The sequence below is a fragment of the Bombina bombina genome, chromosome 6 (genome assembly GCF_027579735.1).
Source record: "Bombina bombina isolate aBomBom1 chromosome 6, aBomBom1.pri, whole genome shotgun sequence".
Taxonomy (NCBI): Eukaryota; Metazoa; Chordata; class Amphibia; order Anura; family Bombinatoridae; genus Bombina; species Bombina bombina.
In genome coordinates, this window is record NC_069504.1 from 735340572 (window position 1) to 735363774 (window position 23203).

Here is a 23203-nt window from a genome sequence, read left to right on the forward strand (position 1 = left end):
TTGAGTGCAATAGCAATTTACACTAGAATGATTATCGCGTCCTCAGAGCTCTGGTTAACTGTTTCGCAAAACAAAAAAGTTGCACAAAACACATCAAAAATACATTACAAAGTATAGATACAGTCAACACTATGTAATACAAAATTATTCACAAAATATATTGCACACACTCGAGTTATAAGGGCTCAAAGATATGAGGTCTCAGGTGTTGGGGTAAAAAATGCAGACAAAGGGCTTTAACCTTGAGAATTTCCACCAGGGATGGATAAAAGCCCTTTTCAATTTTGGAAAGATAAAGGGCTCCAAAAGATTGGCGAAATGCTGGATCCTCTAAACAAATCAGTCTGGACTTTTCAGGACTTGCAAATCAAATACGAGTTGCCCAGAACTCATTTATTTTCTTATTTGCAAGCACGACATTATATTATGAATTTAATAGAAAGAGAGAGTGCATTTTGGGATGTATCGATTTAAATGTCATCACAAATAGAATATGAAAAAGGATCCTTCTCATTATCAGGATTCTATGGAAACCTGAACTATAGAAACACCAAGGAAAGTTTGGAGATACTGGCAGATAAATGGAGTGTGGAAGTTGCGGAGAGCCTGACATCAGCACAAATAAGCGATAGTTTAAAAATAGTTAAAAAGGTAACTCTTGCAATCCCCCTTAGGAAATCACAGTTAAAAATATTACATCAAGATTATATAACCCCACGCAGGTGGATAAAATGGAACCCAGAATGTACTAATAAGTGTAATAAATGTCAAAAGGAAAATGCAGAGTTTATACATTATTTCTATAATTGTCCAAAGATCAAGTACTTCTGGTGCAGAATACAATACTGGATTAAACAAAAGTTTAAGATAGAAAGTCATCTAGGAATTTTGCAAATATGCTTGTTTAAATGGGACAAGGCTCAATTTAGAGGACAAAGTTTATTGGTAATTATTATCCTCTTAGCGAGGAGATGTATATTAGAACAGTGGATTACTAAAAAAACTCCAACCATGACACAATTGAATAATAAATTACAGAGGCAGTTGTGGATTGAACAATGGGACACTAAATTAAATTCAATAAATAGAATAAAAGGATTTCTGAGTAAATGGCAGATATATATAAAGGCGTTAGAACCTAGTGAGCAGAAAAAAATACTACTACCATTTATCAATAGTGAAATAATAATAGAGGATAGACTCAGAGGGGAATGGCCTTGTTTGGAGGATAACATAGGAGAACAGGGAGTTGGAGAAGGGAGTTCAGAGGAAGGGGGGGAGACGGGAGGATTTTTATTTTTTTTATTTTTTATTTTTATTATTTTTTTTGAACCGGGGGGTGTTTGGTTTTGTTTTATGTTGCTTCATCTTTACCACTCCCCTTTTCTCAAGGGCCTTTTTGGATTATGTCAGAAATAAAAGTGAGCAAATATAAAAAATGTTAAGTATAAAGAGAAGCAGCTATAGGATTGATTTAAAATAGAAAAGAACACAGAAAATAAGAACATGTTGTAAGCAATATATGAAATTGTAAAACATAGATTTAACTGGGATGTTCGATTGCAATATATATAAGCATTGAGCAAGAGTATTGAAATGTTATGAATATAATCTGTGTATTAAATAAAAATAAAAAACCTTGAGATACCTACATATACATGTCTAAAGATGTATATGTGTGTGTGTGTGTATATATATATATATATAATTTACAGACATGTATACACATATAAACGCATAAATACATATGTACACACACACATATAGTGCATTGGAGCCCTTTGCAGTTAAGTAGATGAAAACATGTAAAAGCATATTTATGCAATATTCATATTTAATAAAGGTTTTAACTAAGTATTTACTGTAAATATTTCACCTTGCAATGTTATGCACATAGCAGAATATGTTCTAAGTATTTCTAAATAGATATTACTCTATATATATATATATATATATATATATATATATATATATATATATATATATAGCTGTATATATCTATAATTATATATAATCATGTATAGATATGTGTGTGTGTGTAAAATATATATTTTGTACGAATATACTATCAGATAGATGTACAAATTTATGTATTTATGAATAAATATAACATATTCTTGTATGTGAAGAACATTGGAATGTGAATTATTTATATTTTCATGTCAGCAGGTGCGAGACTGAGTTGTTAGGGGTTTTTCCACTTTTTTTTCTCCATTGCCTTCTATGGGGGAATATGTGAATGCGCATGTGAAATTCTGTATAAGTTTGCAATATAAGTTCGTCTTTTTCCGCTTGTCAGGTTAGCACGCATGTGAAAACAGTGTAATTTCAACTCATAATACAAGCGCAACCCAATGAGCGAAAAAAGCTTACTTCTAGCGCAATTAACGCACAAACGGGAGCATTAAAAGGATATGAAACCCAATTTTTTTCTTTCATGATTCAGATAGAGCATATGATTTTAAGCACCTTTCTAATTTATTCCTATATTATCCATTTTTCTTCATTCTCTTGGTATCTTTATTTGAAAAGGCAGGAATGTAAGCTTAGGAGCTGACCTATTTTGGTTCAGCACCCTGGGTAGCACCAGGTTCTGAACCAAAAATGTGTTGACTCCTAAGCTTACATTCCTGGTTTTCAAATAAAGATACCAAGAGAACAAATAAAAATTTATAGGAGTAAATTAGAAAGTTACTTAAAATTGTATGCTCTATCTGAATCATGAAAGAAAAAAATCTGGGTTTCATACCCCTTAGTGCTCCACTTGTAATCTGGCCCTATGGCATCATTTTTGATCAAATGCTTCTGACAATGTTATGCATTTTGAAAACACCGCTGCCATCTAGTGCTCAAAGGAATTCTTGCAAAAACACTGTAATACTGTAGTTTTCGAGATGTGCACATTACCAACTAAGGTATTCTCATCAACAAAGAATAACATTTGAACTAAGTATATTTGATAATAGAGGTAAATTAGAAACGTTAAAAATAAAATTGTATGCTGTATCTTAATTATGAAAGGAAAATGTTGGGTTTTGTGTCTCTTTAAATATTTCAGCCAAACACGTTATGTTTCTATATTCAGCATTAATTAACCCCCATACACAAAAAAATTACAAAAATAAAAAATTGGATTCTAGCAATGTTTTTCATTAAAACTCATAATTAAAAAAAAATAGATTTTTTTTTTTAAATTTTTGTTTTGTTTTGCCACTTTGCATCATTTTGTAGGAATAAAATATCTTTACCATAAAAATATTAGATGCAACCTACTCAAAATTTTGTATTTGATGGGGTGGTGGCTTTACTCAATTTCAGAGTTTGCTCTCTCCTGTCCAGAGTAGTTGGAGGGGGAAACAATCAAAACAATTCAAAATAAAATATTTGCGTAAAAAACATCCTGTATTGATTTTCACAAAATATCAGCTATTTTGTGCAAATCCTGAAAAATCTGAATTTGCTCTAAGAAGCAACAAAAAAACAAAAATGAGGCTAGCAGTTGGTGCCAGGCGTTATTTATTTATTTTAAACCGTTTGAGACGTAAATTATACAATTTCCAGATACAAGAAGTACAAAACACACCTGTACAAAATCTCTGTACTTCAGCTGTTTAGGTTTTAATAAACTGTTGTTGTTACTATGACAATCTTATAGCTGTCATGTGGATACAAAAGCCTTTATTTGAAATGTAAGGTCTTATGGTTTATTTCTAAAGTAGGTTGTTTTATATTTAAGTGTTTAGAAAGAGTATGCAAACAAGCATACAATAGGGTGCGCTTGAAAATATGGTGAAACAACAAATGTGCTATAAGAATTAAACTGAAAAAACAATATAATAAGCAATGAGTGCAAGAAATAAAAGATCAATATAAGTTGTGAAACAATGCAATAAGGAGTGCACTATAGACACAAAATCATAAGCATAAAACGTGTCATATAACCAGTGAAAATATAAACATATCAGTGTTCAAAAGTGATGGAGCAATGAAATAATCAATAGTGTGTTTGCCACAAATAAAAAGAAAATAATGTCCGGTATTTGAAACCTGGATCAGTAGTGTAAAAAAAGTCTGTTGGATAATTCAATCAAAGAAACAGCAAATGGGGGTGGAGCTAGCTGCCATACCAGACAGACGTACTATGTGTGAGCTCCGTGTATTGTGAACTATAAAAGTTGAATTTGGGCACTAAAGTTGCTCTTTTTTCGGGACACATAACCCCCCTGGAGACTGGAGGGACATTGGCCTTCTGGAAGGGAGCCGACCAGGATTAAGAAGCACTACAGCGGGTGGCCAGATATACGGAGGCAAATCTGCACCAGGAGCTTCAGGCACTAAGTGTACTACAGAGCGTGAGCCATGGAGGAGATGTATTTTTACTTCCAAGGAATGATGGAAGAATTTGACCGGAGGATTTGCAAACGGATCGACGGGCTGATCCTGATCCTGCAGCCCACGAGGGAATCGACTGCTTACTGTCCGCCAAAGATGGCGGCGCCTGACGAGTCAGCGGCCTTAGACTTTCTCAGCTCCTCTGATGTCAAGCAGAGAGACCCGACCCCTTCTACGGATAGCCAAGTTCTAACTGCAGCCTATGATACTCAAGTGAGGGTCGGTCAGGGGGAACATGCCGGCGCCATTACTTACTCTTGGTCTCCCTTGATGCAGACAGTGAAAGTGACTGCGGAGCCAGAGAGAGAGGAGACAGACCCGGAGTGTGCTCTTATTGCTTGTGCGGCCGATCAGATGTGGAAGGAAACAGCAGCTCCTGGGGGTCTGTGCGAGACTTGGGTAGGAGAGACTGATCCCTCAGAGCCCCGACAGTTCATGTTCCTCAGAATGGAGTTCACACAGTCCTTGCTGTGCTCTATGTCGGCCGGACATGGTCCACGGCAGTCACGGTGCTTACACAAGGTTGGTGTTGGCTAACGTCCAAGACTGATACAGGTGGAGTTTGAGACTCCACAACAGTGACACTTTCGGACTATTTCTTTAATCTAATCTTGTTCTCCCCTACTTTTTTGGTGTTCCAGTCTTTCATATATACCAATGTCAATTGCTTAACTAGCAGCTTAGAAAACAGTCCCCACTCTGTGGCATTTATAGTAGCTATAGGCCAGCACTTTACTATGTATATATATATATCCCTCAGTAGATTTATTAAAATGTACTCTGAGGTTCTACCTAAGTCCCTACATTTCAGTGTGTAATCAGGATACCCTCAGATACCTATACATTTTGCCCCTGTGTATATACCACTTACTTTAATTTGCTATAAGAGTGCAGGTCATATCTCAATATGTACATAGTCCATTGGTCTAGCATGTGCACGGTAATCTGTGTAAAATGTACATGCCTCAAAAGTTATCCCTTAAGATTCTGTGTATGCTGTTTGGCAGTGAGGTAAATAATCCTATGCAAATGGTGGGTTGTAATAATCTTATGTAAATGGTGGGCTGTCGGCGGCCGAGACAGCACATTAGGTATGCAGATGTTACTCACTTGTTTTATAGAAGATTGTTTTATATACTTGCGATGCATTGCCTGACTTGTACTTTGCCTCTCAAATTCATAGAATTTGCATATGTTGTAATTCATGGACGTATAATATTTTCTAAAGGTATGTGGACTAAATTTTTACTATGTGCATCATATATACCGAGCTATGACCATATAATATACAGAAACAGTAGTTATGAGACAGATGTGAGTTCCAAGAATAGTTTTTGTTCCACAGAGGGTGCTCCCTGCCTAGGAGAGGTATCTCTCACACTTTTATACTTGGTCTTATTATGTAGATGTTAATACGTTATTTATTCACTGTGCATTTTAAGGTCCTACAAGGGCATATAGCAACTTAAAGGTCACACCAAGGGATCTCGTGCCATACCTTATCATTGTATCCCCCAACTCTTACCCCTTACATTTATTTCATACCTGAGGTCCTTATGTGACCACTAATGGTTAACTGGGGTACGCTCTACACTAACATTCATATACTTAGGGGGTTCCTCGCTCCTTATTAATACCCTATTTATGCACTGGGCCCAGGAGTGGTCGTGTTAGCATTCCCCCTATTTTGCACCCTTTACTTAATTATGGGTTATGTTGAATGTAGTGTGGAAGACCTTTCTACCAAATATATAACCCACCTATGGTTTACACAGGTAAAGGGTGACCAAACCCCTCCGCAAATTCCGGCAGAGTTGGGGAGTCTCTGCCCTTCTATCTACCACATATATAACCCTCCCATGGTTTGCACACAGTTATGGACGGCTTAAGAGAAGCCTCTTTATGGTTGGGAGGTTCATGCATCGAAATTGTAGATATTATAAAGTCTGTTAACTATATCAAGGACAAAAATAAGCCTGCATAGGTTACGATTTAGTCATTATAATTAGGCCTATTCTACGTTAGTTGTTTTAATTTGTGTTATTTGTCCTCCTGAGAATGCACTTAGTTAAAATGAGGTAATATTCATGGCTAACCAAGGAGCCTTTTGCTTAAGATATACCTACATTCTACAGCTGTGCAGACATGTTTGTTTGGATCCAATATGTAAACCCTGATGTATGTCAAATGGGCATGTTGCCATGATGTTTCATTTCGAAATTGTATTTTTGTTTGCCATATTACCTCAATAAAAATTACTTTAAAAAAAAAAAGAAACAGCAAATGTTCAATAGAAAAAAACAAAACAAAACAAAAAAGTTCTGAGTGTAACCACATTCTGCCTCAGATTCGGTGAGAGAGTTACTACGTCCAAACAACTGTTAGCCTCTTTCTAACACTGGTCTTATCGAGACCTCACGGATCGTCTTTGTAGGCACTGTGTAACGTCAGTGTGCAGCTCTCTGGAATCACCTGTGAAGCTGATCATCTGTTTCACACACGCTGAAATGATCCGCATACACTGTGTGCAGAGGGATTTCCCCCATTGCGGCTACCATGACCAGCCCGCCTTCGCTTTCGGCGGACAACAGGCAGGATCTATTCCCCAGACTACTGACTGCTGTAAAAGGTCAGCCTGCTCGTATGCACTAATTGTTAGTGCCAACTCTTTTGTGAGTACCTTTTCATCGTTTGCTGTTCCCTCTGGGTTTTTCACTTTATCAGTACGATATCACACCATTAGGCGCTTTTTTTTTTTTTCTGGTTCCATGCTTTATATTTATTTATATATTTGCTAGAAACCCCTAAAATGGTACTCGTGATTTAGGTCAGTGATTTTTAACCTTTTTTTTGCCGTGGCACACTTTTTGACATTAAAAAATCCTGTGACACACCACCATCCCAAAATTTAAAAAAAAATCACACATTGTAGCCTAATACAGCATATATATATATATATATATATATATATATATACACACATACACACACATACTGTATGTATTGTGCTGTTATGCCATGCCTCCTACAAACTACCCCTGCACTGGGAGTAAAAAAGAAGCAAAATTTAAAAAATATGTCACACTATTGTCAGTCTGCCGTGGCACACCTGAGGATCTCTCACGGCACACTAGTGTGCCACGGCACACTGGTTGAAAAACACTGATTTAGGTAATTGTTTTCACCAGAAAGCTGGGTAGACATCAATTTTAAAGAAGAGGATTGCCTCATTCAAAGGATCTCACATCCAGTCTTTTTAGTGTTGAGGGGCAAACTCATTCCCCATGATTTTGTTCTATATGTCTGCATCATTTTATTGCATAGATGTGCATGACTGTGGCCTTTAAGAAACTTGTAGAACATAAGTCATCTAGCAGACATGATTACAATTCCTATATCAATCAATTATCTAGTGTGGCATGAGACTCCCTCACACCTTAAAATGTAGGGTCTTAATAGCTGCTGAGTAGATCGGAGCTGAATATAGGAACTTATAAATAAAAAATGTTAAAAACAAAGGCCTAGATTACGAGTTTAGCGTTATGGTGTAGTACGGCTATACCGCTGAAAAATTGGACATTGCGCGTGGAATATCCAGTAACGCATATTACGAGTCGCGGCGGTATAGCTATACCGCAAGCATTTTAGCCTTAGCGCAACCCTCCATTCTGCACTCACAAAATTATGTTTGAGTGCGGGATTTTTCATAGCGCCGTATTACAGGTTGTGTGGTCCGGCTAAAATGCTTGCGTTACAGCCTTTACCGACATGAGCCATTCCGCCATCTGAGACCAGTAGGTATGGATTTTGCAAAACAAAAATGTTTCACAAAACTCATTACTAAAATGTTACTAAGTACACTAACACCCATAAACTGCCTATTAACTCCTAAACTGCCACCTTCCCACATCGCGAATGGAGGTTTTTTAGTAACTCATAATGGCAGCGTTATGGAAAGTGCGATACCGCTCATTTTATTACATTCTTTTTTACGCACCCGGTATAGCGCAAAACTCGTAATCTATTTGAAAGTGTGTAAAATAGCTTAGGACCAAAGGAGTTAAATTGATAATCAAACTAACATAAAAATGTATGTTTGTGGCCAACTAATCCCTGAAGATAGATATCTGACTGTCTCATAAGGATAATTTCCACCATTCAGTTGGCGGAAAGGTACACACCTACACCAGCATGGGAATTAAAATAGTTTTAATTTATGACAGGGGCATCAATCTAAAACACAAACCCATTGATTTTTAAAGGAAGATTATCTTCATTTTAAAAGAGGAAATCTTAAAATGTATTGTGGTTTGTTTTCTGAAAAATGGATGATGCTATGCTGAATACAATTATTGTGTTCTATTTATATCCTTGTGGTGGTTCGTCCCTATGAACCAGTATAGCTATCATGCCCTTATCAACCAGTAAGGAACTGATAAGTAGTTTACAAACATGGATTTCCTATTCATTTCAATATCGCTTCAAACATCTTTTAAAGGGACACTCAAGTGAAAATAAAACTTACTTCCATTAACAAATTGTGCACAGTCTTTTTATATTTACACTTTTTGAGTCACCAGCTCATACTGAGCATCTGCAAGATTTCACAGAATATATGTATCTGCATTTGTGATTGGCTGATGGCTGTCACATGGTACGTGTATGCATTTGTGATTGGCTGATGGCTGTCACATGAGGCAGTGGGAGTGGAAATATACATAACTGAAATTTGTCAGAAAAAAATCTATTTCTCTTTTGAAGTTTAGAGTAAGTGCTATTGCACTATCATGTTATCTTGCTTTTGTTGATTATGCAAATCTACTGTATTTAATGGTCCTTTAACATTTTTTTTTCATGGACAATGCTTTTAGCATGTTTAGATTCTGTGCATTTTTATACATACTATTCCTAAAGCCCATGTACACGGGCCAAAATCCCCATAATCTTGTATCCCCTCTCCATCCCTCCTTCCCTGACGCTCTCAACGTTTTTTTTTTCTGTAGTGCAGCAGTCCCATCCGCTCGCTGAACCCCCCCCCCCCCAAGCGCCCTCCCTCTTTGCTGTCTGATCCTCACCGACTGATCCCTCCTTGTGGCCAGGTATGTTTGTCTCACGCTGCAGTCTCTACAGCGCATGACTGCATCGGACAAACATACCTGGCCTTTTATAATATAGGATTAAACAGAAAAAGATGACCCACTTGTTGTTTAGGGTAACCCATCCGATATATTATTAGAGACTGCTAGACTTGGCTGTATATCTTCTTTTTTTATTAGACAAAATAGTATTCCATATCCAGATAACTCAATTTCTTCTTTTGTTTTAAATGGGCCCTTGAATTGCATTTCTAGAAGTTAGCAGTAATCCCATTTAATGGATAAGAAAATGAACAACTCACATTCCTGTGTGATTTTGGCAAATAAAATGGATTTAAATTGTTTGTTCCCAGGGTATGGTACCACCATGTCTACCACTACTAATATGTGTAATTCTTTTGTTTCTTTGTTTTCCAGAAAACCTTTGCTCCTAATATCATCAGTAGGAAGATTAAAGAAGAGTAAGAATGAGTAAAACACCTCTGTTTACGTTTACTGTCTCCTGATATTTTTATTTTAACATATTTTTAAAGTGTTTTCCTTTCTTCCCACATTTTTCCCTTTTTTCTCTTATTTGTAGTTTTCATGCTCTTATATTACACACCTGCATTATTTTCCCTTTCTTTAAAGGGACAGTCTACTCCAGAATTGTTATTGTTTAAAAAGATAGATAAACCCTTTATTACCCATTCCCCTGTTCTGCATAAAAAAACACGGTTATATTAATACACTTTTTACCTCTGTGATTACCTGGTATCTAAGCCTTTGCAGACTGCCCCCTTATTTCAGTTTTTGTCAGACTTGTATTTAGCCAATCAGTGCCCTCTCACTTGTAAATCCAGGGTGTGGTCACAGTGTTATCTATGTGTTTCATCCACCCTGGAAATTACGCCCTCTAGCTGTGAAAACTGCCAAATGCATTGAAATAAGGGGCGGCCTTCAAGGTTTTAGAAATTAGCATATGAGCCTACCTAGGTTTAGCTTTCAACAAACAATACAAAGAGAACAAAGCAAATTTGATGATAAAAGTGAATTGGAAAGTTGATTAAAATTGCATTCCCTATCCTTATCATGAAAGTTTAATTTTGATCAGACCCTATAACTCCTGTTATCAGTCTTATTTAGACTAATTTTCCTGCGTATACTTGTCTCCCCTACAATTTGCTTGTTTCATATTTCTTTTTTCTGACTTTTGCTATCAGACTTCAATTTTGTTTTTTCTTTTTTTCTTTTTTCTTTAAACCTTCGATCATTTATCTTAAAATGAAAATGTTTAAAGGGACATAAAAGTTCTGTTAGAGCCGTTTATGATTCTACTGTTCCTTGCATATAACCCCTGCAAATTAGTTAAACACATAGTTAAAGTCAGTTCCAGAGCAACAATGCGCTACTGGCTACTAGCTAAATACACCTGGTGAGCGAATGACAAGAGTCACATGTGTAATCACCAGCAAGCTCTCGGTAGTGTATTGCTGCTCTGGAGCCTATCTAGATATGCTTTTCAACAAAGGATACTAGTACAACAAATTCATTGTGAAAACAGAAGAGCATTGAAAAGTCTTTTTTAAATTGCATGCATGTTTAATTCTAATTTTTATGTCTCTTTTAACCAAAACTGCCAAACATAACTATCTTTTTATAGTCAGTATTTTCTAAATGAATGTGCCATGCTTTTTTTAAGGCTGAAATATTTGCATGCCACATTTTCTTTGGTTCTTTGGTTTTATCTAATGCTGCATATTTGTCAACACAATGATTGGTTATTGCAGGGACTAACTTTTATCTTTTTATGATTGGCTACCCAATAACATACAATAAACTTGCTCAAGATGATTTTCAAAGGGTTAAATCCCTGGTAGCAAAACCCCTGCAAATTTTACTGTAAATTTTACTACAATAGGAACGTTTTTAGTACTAGTAAAATTCATTTCTTTACCTCTATATTTTCTTTCCAGAAGTCCTTCTTCTAAAACCATTTTTCACCCCTAGGCCTAAGGAGGAAGTGTCAGTAAAAGTAGAACGTGCAGAGCGTGGAAGAGAACGTCGAGATGGAGCACAGAGAGGACGTGGCAAACCTCAAGTCATTCAGAGCCACTCCATTTTTGAACAGGGACCTGCAGAGCAGCTCCGAAAGAAAAGTAATGTTTTGGGGGCAGCTTAAATGGACAGTCTACTCCAGAATAAAAATATAGCTAATCCCTTTATTACCCATTCCCCAGTTTTACATAACCAACACATTTATATTAATATACTTTTTACCTCTGTGATTACCTTGTATCTAAGCCTCTGCAAACTGCCTCCTTATTTCAGTTCTTATGACAGACATGCATTTTAGCCAATCAGTGCTAATTCATGAGTAACTCAACGGGAGTGAGCACAGTGTTATTTATATGACACAAAAGAACTTGCACACTCTAGCTGTGATAAACTGTCAAAATGCACTGAGATAAGAGGTGACCTCAAGGGGCTTAGAAATTAGCATATGAGCCTACCTAGGTTTAGCTTTCAACAAAGAATACAAAGAGGAAAAAGCAAATTTGAAAATTGGAAAGTTGTTAAAATTGCATGCCCTATCTGAATCATGACAGTATAATTTTGACTAGACATTTACAATATATATATATATATATATATATATATATTTATTTTCTCCACATTTGCAGCTATTCTGCATAACCCAGATTACCGGGGAAGGGTTGTTAAGGTTTCCTAAAATGAGGCCACTGTCTAGAGTTTTAATAGTTCGGATTTGGACTGAGAGGTCATACACACATCAAGACTGATATCAATATCTTCAGAGAAACATGAAAAAATTGATATATGTCAACCACCAGTGTTGAATCTGTAAAATCAAACAGATAATCGGCAGATTAGTTGGCTCCCTTCTCCAGCTTTAGATAATGAAACTGGTCGAGGTCGCTGGCAGGACACGCCCCGAGAACATACAATTTTAAACAACTTTCCAATTGTTTCTATTATGAAATTTGCTTCATTCTCTTAGTATCCTTTGTTAAAGAGTATAACCTAAGTACATCAGGAGCAGCAATGCACTACTAGGAGCTAGCTGGTAATTGGATGCTGCACTTATATGCCTCTTGTTGTTGCCTCATCTAATGTGTTCAACTAGCTCCCAGAAGGGAATTTCTGCTCTGGAGCTAACCTTTCAAAAAAGGATACTAAAAGAACAAAGCAAATTTGATTATAGAAGTACATAAATCTGAATCATGCAAGTTTATTTATACCTTACTGTCCCTTTATTACCATGCATTAGACATGGGCCTTATAAATTTCTGCTTTACGTGAGTTTTATTCTGTCTCTGCCTATTGTTCCCACAACAGGTGGTGGATGGGAGGCAACTTCAGATTCTCCTGACCTCGGGCCTTCACATATCATTAACATAAAACGAGAGAAACGGGAAACAGAAGAGGAGACAAAGCAAATCCTGCGCATGCTGGAGAATGACAAGGTAAAATGCTAATCTTCATGCTGTATCTTCACCTCTTTTATTTTTTATTGCGGCTTTTGGTGGCCTCCTGTTATTTTACTCTCCCTATTATATTACAGCTATCTCCTTTTTATTTTTAGTGTTTTCAGGCATTATAATGCACCTCTAATCAATCAGACTTCATTTCTCTGCTTTACTTCTTTTGATTGGTAATCCAGTTTTTGGATGACCCAGGACTTAGAAATGACTCTCAGAATCAGCCAGTTCAGCTCCCACTCGCACACTCAGGTTGGTTATTCAGAAGTGAAGAGGAAGATGAGGAAACAAAGCCCTTGCAGGGACTCCCGAAGGAAGAGAAGATGGAGGTGGAATTCCCGCAGGTCAAAGGTTAGAGACCCAAACAATATCATTGGTCATGTGTTTCTTTTTAATTATTTTCTTATTACAGGATGAGAGCTATATGAAAGTTACTACAAGGTTTCATAAAATAACTCCTGCCCTGGAGTATAAAAGAGTGTGCAAAATAAAAAAGTTTACAAGATTAATATATGTCGTATCCATAGCAGTTTGTAGATAATGCATACCATTGTCTCCTTCACATAGTAAAAGAGGAACCCATGGACGAAGATGATGGAGCATGGAAGCCCACAGTGCCCATCAGCAAGGCCCCTTGTGTCAAGAAACCCCCTGAAAGAAAGGACGTGTCCCTCCCCGAGTTGCTGGATTCCCTTAAGGTTTCTGGAGAAGAAAGTCTATTTTTCCTGCAGCTTCCAGATACATTGCCAGGACAGCCACCTACACAGGACACCCGGCCGGTCAAAAGTGAGGTGCAGAGTGAGGATGGCCATACGTTGCTTGTCAAGGAAAAGGGACAGGTGAGCTGGAGATGATCAATTTGTCAAAAACACTTTCCACAAATTCTTTCATAGTTAGAGATAATGTCTAACTGAGACACAAGAATCATAGAAATCTTAGTTTTAGAGAGACCGGTACAGATCCTCATCCCTTGCTGTCACTCTTGCTTGGTAGTAGATTAAACAATTAAGGTTAGATAATCAGAAACAAAGGACCCTGCTAATTGTTTTCTCATTATTTATGGTTCTCCTTAAAGGGACTTGAAACCCAAAATTTCTCTTTTGTGATTTAGATAGAGCATGCTGTTTTAAACAGCTTTCTAATTTACTTCTATTAAAAAGAATGATTTGCTCTCTTGGTATCAGTTGTTGATAACCAGAGCCGTAAGCTCAGGAGTTTGCTTGTGTCTGGAGCACTATATGTCAGGCTATTTCCTGCCATGTAGTGCTTTAGACACCTACCTAGGTATCTATTTAACCCTTTAGTAACCACAGCACTTTTCAATTTTCTTACCGTTTGGGACCAGGGCTATTTTTACATTTCTGCAGTGTTTTGCTGTAATTTTCCTCTTACTCATTTACTGTACCCACACATATTATATACCATATTTTTCGCCATTAAATGGACTTTCTAAAGGTACGATTATTTTCATCATATCTTATAATTTACTATAAAAAATGTTTATAAAATATGATGAAAACATGGGAAAAAAATCACTTTTTCTAACGTTGACCCCCAAAATCTGTTACACATCTACAACCACCAAAAAACAACCATGCTAAATAATTTCTAAATTTTGTCCTGAGTTTAGAAATACTCAATGTTTACATATTCTTTGCTTTTTTTGCAAGTTATAGGGCAATAAGTACAAGTAGCACTTTGCTATTTCCGAACTATTTTTGTTTTGTTTTGTTTTTTCAAAAAAAATGCAATAGTTACATTTTAAAATGATATGTGTCAGGAATCCCTGAATAACCCTTCACATGTAGATATTTTTTTAAAAAAAAATACATTCTAAGGTATTAAACAATCTATGTAAAAGTTTTTTTTTTTTTTGACAAAATAGCAATTTAAGAATACATTTACTGAGAACATTAAGGGTTACTGCCAAATAACACCCCAATATGTGTTCCGCAACATCTCCTAAGTAGAGTGATACCACCCATGTATAGGTGTGTCGGGTTCCCTTGGGGCTTAAAGGCCTTATTTTTAGGGGACGCGTTCCAGTTTTCCAACTTGGAATTTTCACATCTGTCATCATGCACCCATGTCCTATTTGGGGCATTTCTGAAGCCGGCCAATGAAATTTACCCCCATCAAACTATATATTTTTGAAAAGTAGACACCATAGGGTATTTCAAATGCTGGTATTTTAACACTTTCCATGCACTAATTCAACCACGAGTCTTTGTCAAACTTTTGGGTAGTCATTGTTTCTGTTATTTTTCACACACATTGTACTTTAGGCATGGATTCTCAGTTCCTGTTATGTGTTACTGACAAAAAACACCTTAATATGTGTTCAACAACATCTCCTGAGTACAGTGATACCACCCATGAATGGGTTTTTAGGGGGCACATTCCAGTTTTCCTACTTGGAATTTTCACATCTGTCACCATGCACCCATGTCCTATTTGGGACATTTTTGAAGCCGGCCAATGTAATTTACCCCCATCGAACCATATATTTTTAAAAAGGAGACACCCTAGGGTGTTTGAAAAGCTGGTATTTTAACACTTTCCATGCACTAACTCAACCACCAGTCTTTGTCAAACTATTGGGAAGTCATTGTTTTGTGTTATTTTTCACACACGTACTTTAGGCATGGATTCTCAGTTCATGTTATGTGTTACTGCCAAAGAAGACCCCAATATGTGTTCAGCAACATCTCCTGAGTACAGTGATACCACCTATATAGGTTTGTTGGCTTGTTTGGGGGGTGCAATGCCAAACTTCTGACATGTGTTTGTTTTCACAGTTGACATTTTTTCACATATGCACATTTAACATATCTTCTTTGCCTATCTTCTTTTTGGTGGCCTTTTTACATACCCTAATTTATTTGCTTGCCATGAATGCATATATTTGAAAAGTTGACACCCCATTGTATTGTATATGGAGTGTTTTGATTCCTTTGATGCATCTGTTTTAGCCAAAAAAATTGGAGAAAGTATGTTGTGGTAATTTTTTCTTTTTTACACACTCATTGATTTTTTACTGTGATTTATAAAAACTTGCTGTAAGTTATTGCAAGAAAACACTACATTTTGTTTTCTGCAAGACCACCTGAGTACACCCATGCCCCCCGTGCATAGGTTTGACAGGATTTTGGGAAGATTCAGTTACAATTATATGACTTGTAATTTGAGTTGAAAGTGAGTGTATTTCTTCTATCTTTAGTTTGGAGCCTATTGCATACCCCAGTTTTATTTATTGCCATGAAAGTGTATACATTTGAAAGGTTGACATCCCAAGGTATTATATGTGGAGTGCTTTGATTTTTTAATTTTAATTTTTTACACACGCTTTGTTTTTTGACTATGATTTAGGAGAGCCAGTTGTAAGTTATTGAAAGAAAACACTCCAGGTTGTTTTCTGCAAGGCCTCCTGAGTACACTCATGCCCCCATGCATAGGTTTGACAGGGGTTTTGGTAAAATACAGCACCAATTTTACAACTTATAAAAAATAGAACAGTGAAATAAAAAAATCTGGCACAGTAAAAGTAAACAAAAAACAAACTCTGTTAACAGTAAGCATAACCAAACCCCCCCCCCCTCCCAAAAAAACCCCCACACAACCGCAAATGTAAAAAAAAAAAAATCCAGGCTGTCCAGGGCAATCAGGACAGTAAAAGGTGGTGTCCATTCTCTGCCCCCTCTTGGTACAGACTCTGCATTTTTTTCTGAGGATTCTGCTTCGCCGCAGTAGTGGGGATTTTGAAAATAAAATGGGTAGCCCCAACTCTGCTCTCTCCCATCACCGCCCGCGAAACAGATGCATCTTGGTACAAAATCCACAAAATTAACTGGAGCTGAAACTGTAAAAAAGTCAGTTTCATTCCGGGGTTTGCTTTTTTGAACAACAAAAAAGCGTTGTGGGTTGCAATCTGCATTAAGTAAATTGGAACCTTTTTGTACCAGGCTGTTGTCTTCCGCATAATTAGGTAGGGCTGCAGCAGCTGATCTGCCAGATCAACCCCACCCATATGCCAGTTATAGGCCTTGATGCACACTGGCTTCATTATGCTCTCAGCTCTGCCATATACAGAGACCTCCACAGTCCTCTCTGTGTGGATGGTGGTAAGAAGGTATACATCCTTCTTGTCTCTGTACTTAACTGCCAACAGCTCCTCTTGGCGCAGAGCTGAGGTTTTCCCCCTCTTCGTAGCCGGGTGCGTGCAAGTTGTCCTGGGAAACCTGCGCGGGTCTTTCAAATTGTACCGCAATCTACTGTAGCAAAACAATACAGTAGCTTGAACAAAAGGACACTTGTATATAAATGATCTAAATACAAGTGGTATCCTTTTGTTCATCGGGGATAATATCAGGTCCAAGACGATCTTGCCAGTGGTTCCCATATGTTCTGGGCAGCCTGGAGAGGGTCATGGTGGATATCCTTTCCCTCGTACACCCGGAAGGCCTGAGTATAAATAGTCTCGCTCTCACAGAGCTTATACACCTTTACTCCATACCTGGAGCGCTTGGAAGGAATATACTGCTTGAATCCCAGCTTTCCCTTATACTTCATCAGGGATTCATCCGCGCATATATTCCTTCCAGGTGTATAAACCACTTCAAACCTGGCAGTAAAGTGGGTAATCAGGAGGGCGGATTTTATGCAGCCTGTCAAACTGGGGATGCTCCCTAGGGGGGCACAGGCTGTTGTTGCTGAAGTGCATGAAATGTAGAATCATTTCATACCTCTTCCTTAACATACTCTGGGAGAAAATGGGGGTAGAGCAAATGAGGCTACTGATCCAGTAGGAGCAGATGGAGGGTTTCTTTATGATGCCCATCATCATAGTCAATGCCCAGAATTTTTTAAATTCTGGCACATCGATGGGGGCCCATTGCTGCTTTGCCAAAAAAGTGTCAGGCTTTGCAGAACGGAACTGATGGGCATATAAATTAGTTTGGGCGACAATGTTCCCCAATACATAATCACCCAGAAACACCTCCAGAATCTGTTGGGGGCTAAATCCTGCCACATCCACATTGATCCCAGGGTTTGCAGTGAAGGGTGTGATATCTGGCCTTTGGTAATGAGGTGTTAACCACTCTTCAGCAGCAATGGCAGCCAGATCAACACATCTCCTTCTGGCAGAGGGGCTAGCAGCCACAGATACATCACTATCAGTTGAGACTGTATCTAATGATGTATCTGAGCATATGGCAGGGTCAAAATCGGGGTCTGAGTCAGACATAGAGGCATCTGACTCCAGCACTATATGTTCTCTGTGATATGATTTATTTGTATCTTTCACAGAGAAACAAAATTATTAAAAAAAAAAAATCAAGTTTTTTATTATTACACAGTAGAAGTTAGTTTGAATGATTTTTAGCAGTCAAGTGTTTAATGTCCCTTTAAGTATCACCTCCCTACCCACAATCCCCCAGTCATTCTCTTTGCCTGCAGTGCAAGAAGCAGGTGAAGTTTAGGTGTCTGATAAGAAGTTGTCTTCAAGATATTATTATTTTAAAGCAGGAAAAATGCCTGAAGGAGCGCCTAAGTCTTAGGCAAGGTCTATTGGTAAGATAGAAGTTTAAATGCAGTTAAAAAGCTAAGTACAATAGTATTTAATATCACGGACAATAATAAAACATCAAATATTGACATAAATAACATAAAACATCAATTAATCTACAAAATAATGCATGGATCCATGGCTAAAAAGTTTATATAAAACATTGGTTGCAGTTAAAAGTTAATAAAAATGAGGACAGAGCTGCACAATAAACAATGTGTACTCTAAGAGATGATTATATCCTAATATATCAAGTAAAAAATATATAGTAGTAAAGGTACATCCGGCCACTTAGTAACAATCAATGCAAGGTTTGCTCTGATCTTTTCTGGGGTCTAGCCGTAGCCCACGTCAGTCTCTTCAGTAGGGTAGTGGTGGCTTTTAAACACTTGGGAACTTGTGAGGTACAATCCTCACTGCGATTTCTCAAGATTTTGCTGCCCTATCCAGAAAGCCTGAGTAAGCTTACTTAGATTTTTTCTTTTTCACAGGTCCATGTGAGGTATGGGATCCTCTCAAACCAGGTGAGCTGCCCTGTTGCCAGTCAGATGGTTTTAAGGTAAGTGCCGTATTTATTTTTCTTGGAAAGGAGAATTTGACACTTCTGCAGCTAGGTCCTGCTTAAAAGGGGACGTTTACTTTCACCCAGTAGAGAAGGGGTTAATATAATCAGGCCGTTTGCTAGGGCACTGTGGACTGTGTTGGGGAGATTTTATTTTTGGTGGCTCAGTATTACACTCCGGTTAGGATCCAGATTGTATGGTTTACATAGTTAACTTGTCTCTGAGATTCATTTTTTATTAGTGTGTACTCAGCTCCGTTATACTGTGAATCCTTTTGGCGCGCTTTCTGGGGCTCTGTCGGCTGCTGTGTATGACGCAGTTGTCAGCTCCCTTGTAGTGCTGCCGTTGTGAGTCCGGATCCGATCGCTGGCGATATCAGTCAGGCTACAGGACAGGTAGGCACCTCAGTGAAGCTACTGAGGTCTTCAAATGCCTTGTTTTTTTTTTTTTTGGTTTAAAGGCTAGTGTGTTTGTGACAATATTTAAACAATATTTAGATGCGCAGTATTTTTCTTAAGTAAAAATAAATAAAAAAATAAAAAATTATTGTCAATTTTATTAAAATGGACCAAGAAACCTTACAGACTGTTACATGTCAGCTTTTTAATGATGCTCGTGTGGCGCCCCCAGTTCCTTTTTGTTCCTCTTGTATAGAGAGAACTTTAAGTTATAGAGAAAAGATTTTTGATTTTGAGCCACCATTAGCTTTCTCCTCAGGCGTCCCCATTTGTTCGGTCTTCACAGGCAGTGCCCTGCGTTTCCTCTCACAATTCGGTAGGATTTTCTCTGCAGGACATTGCTACTCAGGTATCCTCTGCGGTATCTGACGCACTATCTGCTTTTCCCATGTTACAAAAAGTGCGTAAAAGGAAACTTAAGGAATCAGTAAAAAAAGGTTTCTGATCTGGTTGTGTCTTCCCCAGGGTATTTAGTCTCAGAAGTCTGAGGACGGAGATACTTTGTTAGCGTCTGAGGGTGAGTTTTCAGATTCAGATAGTATAATTCCTTCTTCTGATGCTGAAGTGGTATCCGTGAGATTTAAGCTAGAACATCTCTGTATGCTTCTTAAGGAGGTTTTGGCTACCTTGGACAACTCCGTCATGACGGTCGTAGTTAATCCTAAGAAGTCCAGTAAGTTGAACAAATACTTTGATGTTAACTCCGCGGTGGAGGTTTTCCCTGTTCCAGACCATGCAACAGAGATTATTGTACGGGAGTGGGAGAGACCTGGTATTCCTTTTTCCCCATCTCCTATTTTCAGGAAGAGGTTTCCTATAGCGGATTCCATTAAGGATTCGTGGCAGACGGTTCCTAAGGTAGAAGGAGCGATTTCCACCTTGGCTAAGAGGACTATTATTCCCATAGAGGATAGTTGTTCTTTCAATGATCCAATGGATAAGAAGTTGGAGGCTTTACTAAAGAAAATGTATGTTCACCAGGGTCTCCAATGGCAGCCTGCGATATGTATTTCCAATGTCACCAGCGCTGCAGCTTACTGGTTTGATGCGTTGTCTGATTCTATTCGAACAGATACTCGTCTTGAGGAGATTCAGGACAGGATTAAGGCTCTTAAATTAGCCAATTCCTTTATTACAGATGCTTCCTTACAAGTCATCAAGTTGGGAGCAAAAATATCTGGTTTTGCTGTACTAGCTCGCAGGACTCTATGGTTGAAGCCCTGGTCTGAGGACGTTTCTTCTAAATCCAAGCTTTTGGCAATTCCCTACAAGGGTATGACCTTGTTTGGTCCGGGTTTGGCTGAAATTATTTCAGATATTACAGGAGGAAAAGGACATTTCCTCCCTCAGGATAAGAGAAATAAACAGGGCGTCAGAGTAATTTTCGTTCCTTTCAAAATTTCAGAGGTAAACCTTCCCCTCCCTCTTCCAAGCAGGAACAGTCCAAGCCTTCCTCAAAGTCCAGTCAGTCCTGAAACAAGGGGAACCAATCTAAGAAGCCTGCAAATGATTCAAAATCAACATGAAGGGCCTGCCCCCGATCTGGGGGCGGATCCTGTAGGGGGCAGAATTTCTTTATACGCTCAGGCCTGGGTTTAGGATGTTCCAGATCCCTGGGCGGTGGATATCGTATCCCAGGGAAACAAACTAGAGTTCAAGACCTTTCCTCCCAGGGGCAGGTTCCTCCTCTCAAGATTATCTGTAGACCAGATAAAAAGAGAGGCGTTCTTAAACTGTGTTGAGGATCTGTCCGCCCTGGTAGTAATAGTTCCAGTTCCAATACTGGAACAGCGTCTGGGATTCTACTCCAATCTGTTTGTGGTTCCCAAGAAAGAGAGAACTTTCAGTCCAATTTTAGACCTCAAATCTCTAAACAAGTTTCTCAGAGTACCTTCCTTCAAGATGGAAACTATACATTCCATTCTTCCCTTGGTTCAAGAGGGTTAGTTCATAACAACCATAGATCTAAAGGATGCATACCTTCATGTTCCCATTCACAAGGACCATCACAGGTTTCTGGGATTCGCTTTTCTGGACAAACACTTTCAGTTTGTGGCTCTTCCGTTTGGCCTTGCCACAGCTCCCAGAATTTTTTCAAAGGTTCTGGGGACTCTGTTGGCAGTGATCAAGTCACGGGGCATTGCAGTGGAACCATATCTGGACAAAATTCTGGTGCAGGCGCCGTCTTTTCAACAAGCAAACTCTCACACGGAGATGTTGTTGTCTTTTCTTCGCTCCCACGTTTGGAAGGTGAATCTGGGAAAAAGTTCCTTGGTTCCAGCTACAAGGGTAGTGTTCTTGGGGACCATAATAGACTCCCTATCAATGAAGATATTTCTGACAGAGGTCAGAAAGACAAAGATTTTCGATTCTTGTCTTGCCCTTCAGTCCTCTCTTCGGCCGTCAGTGGCTCAATGTATGGAGGTAATTGGTCTGATGGTAGCTGCCATGGACATCATTCCGTTTGCTCGGTTCCATCTGAGACCTCTGCAGTTATGCATGCTCAGGCAGTGGAATGGGGACTATGCGGATCTGTCTCTGTGAATAGATCTGGATCAGGCGACAAGAGAATCTGTTCTGTGGTGGTTGTCTCATGATCACCTCTCTCAGGAAACTTGCTTCCGAAGACCTTCCTGGGTGATTGTGACCACGGATGCCAGCCTGTTGGGTTGGGGAGCAGTCTGGGGATTGTTGAAAGCTCAGGGTCTATGGACTCGGGAGGAGTCAGATCTTCCCATAAACATCCTAGACCTGAGAGTGATCTTCAGTGCTCTACTGGCCTTGCCTCAGTTAGCTTTAGCCCGGTTCCAGTCGGACAACATAACATTGGTGGCTTACATCAACCACCAGGAAGGAACTCGGAGTTCCTTGGCCATGAAAGAGGTGGCCAGAATAATTCAGTGGGTGGAGACCCACAGATGCTGTCTATCGGCTATCCACATCCCAAGAGTGAACAATTGGAAAGCGGATTTTCTGAGCTGACAGCCTTTCATCCCAGGGAGTGAGAAATCCATCAGGAGGTGTTTTGCAGCTTGACCCTCAAATGGGGACAGCTGGAGCTGGATCTCATTGCATCTCAGCAGAATGCCAAACTCCCGAGGTGCAGGTCGAGGTCAAGGGATCCTAGGGCTGTTCTGATAGATGCTCTGGCAGTTCCTTCGAATTTCAGTCTAGCATACCTGTTTCCTCCTTTCGCTCTACTTCCATGGGTCATTGCTCGAATCAATCAGGAGAGGGCGTTGGTGATTCTCATTGCACCGGCTTGGCCTCACAGGATCTGGTATGCAGACCTAGTGGAGATGTCATCTCTTCCACCTTGGAGACCTCCACTGAGGAAGGACTTTCTACTTCAAGGGCGCTTTCTTCATCCAAATCTCGTTTCTCTGAAGCTAACTGCTTGGAGATTGAACGCTTAATTCTATCTAAGCGCGGGTTTTCAGAGTCGGTCATTGAGACCTTGATCCAGGCTCATAAACCTGTGACTAGAAGGATTTACCATAAGATATGGCGTAAATATCTGTACTGGTGTGAATCCAAGGGTTTCTCGTGGAGTAGAGTTATGATTCCTAGGATTTTGTTATTTTTCCAGGAGGGTCTAAAGAAGGGTTTGTCTGTGAGTACTTTGAAGGGTCAAATATCTGCCTTG

At 38.7% G+C, this 23203-nt stretch overlaps 1 protein-coding gene across 1 annotated transcript in view; it reads left to right on the top strand.

Moving 5' to 3' along the window:
* The window catches only part of POLR3D (RNA polymerase III subunit D), a 31553-nt gene that overhangs the window by 5171 nt on the left and 3179 nt on the right, over positions 1-23203 (top strand). Inside the window, exons 3-7 of the mRNA XM_053717961.1 lie at positions 9906-9949; positions 11478-11626; positions 12828-12955; positions 13153-13321; positions 13538-13809. Coding sequence (XP_053573936.1) covers positions 9906-9949; positions 11478-11626; positions 12828-12955; positions 13153-13321; positions 13538-13809 — 762 coding nt within the window. The remainder of the gene's footprint in view (positions 1-9905; positions 9950-11477; positions 11627-12827; positions 12956-13152; positions 13322-13537; positions 13810-23203) is intronic.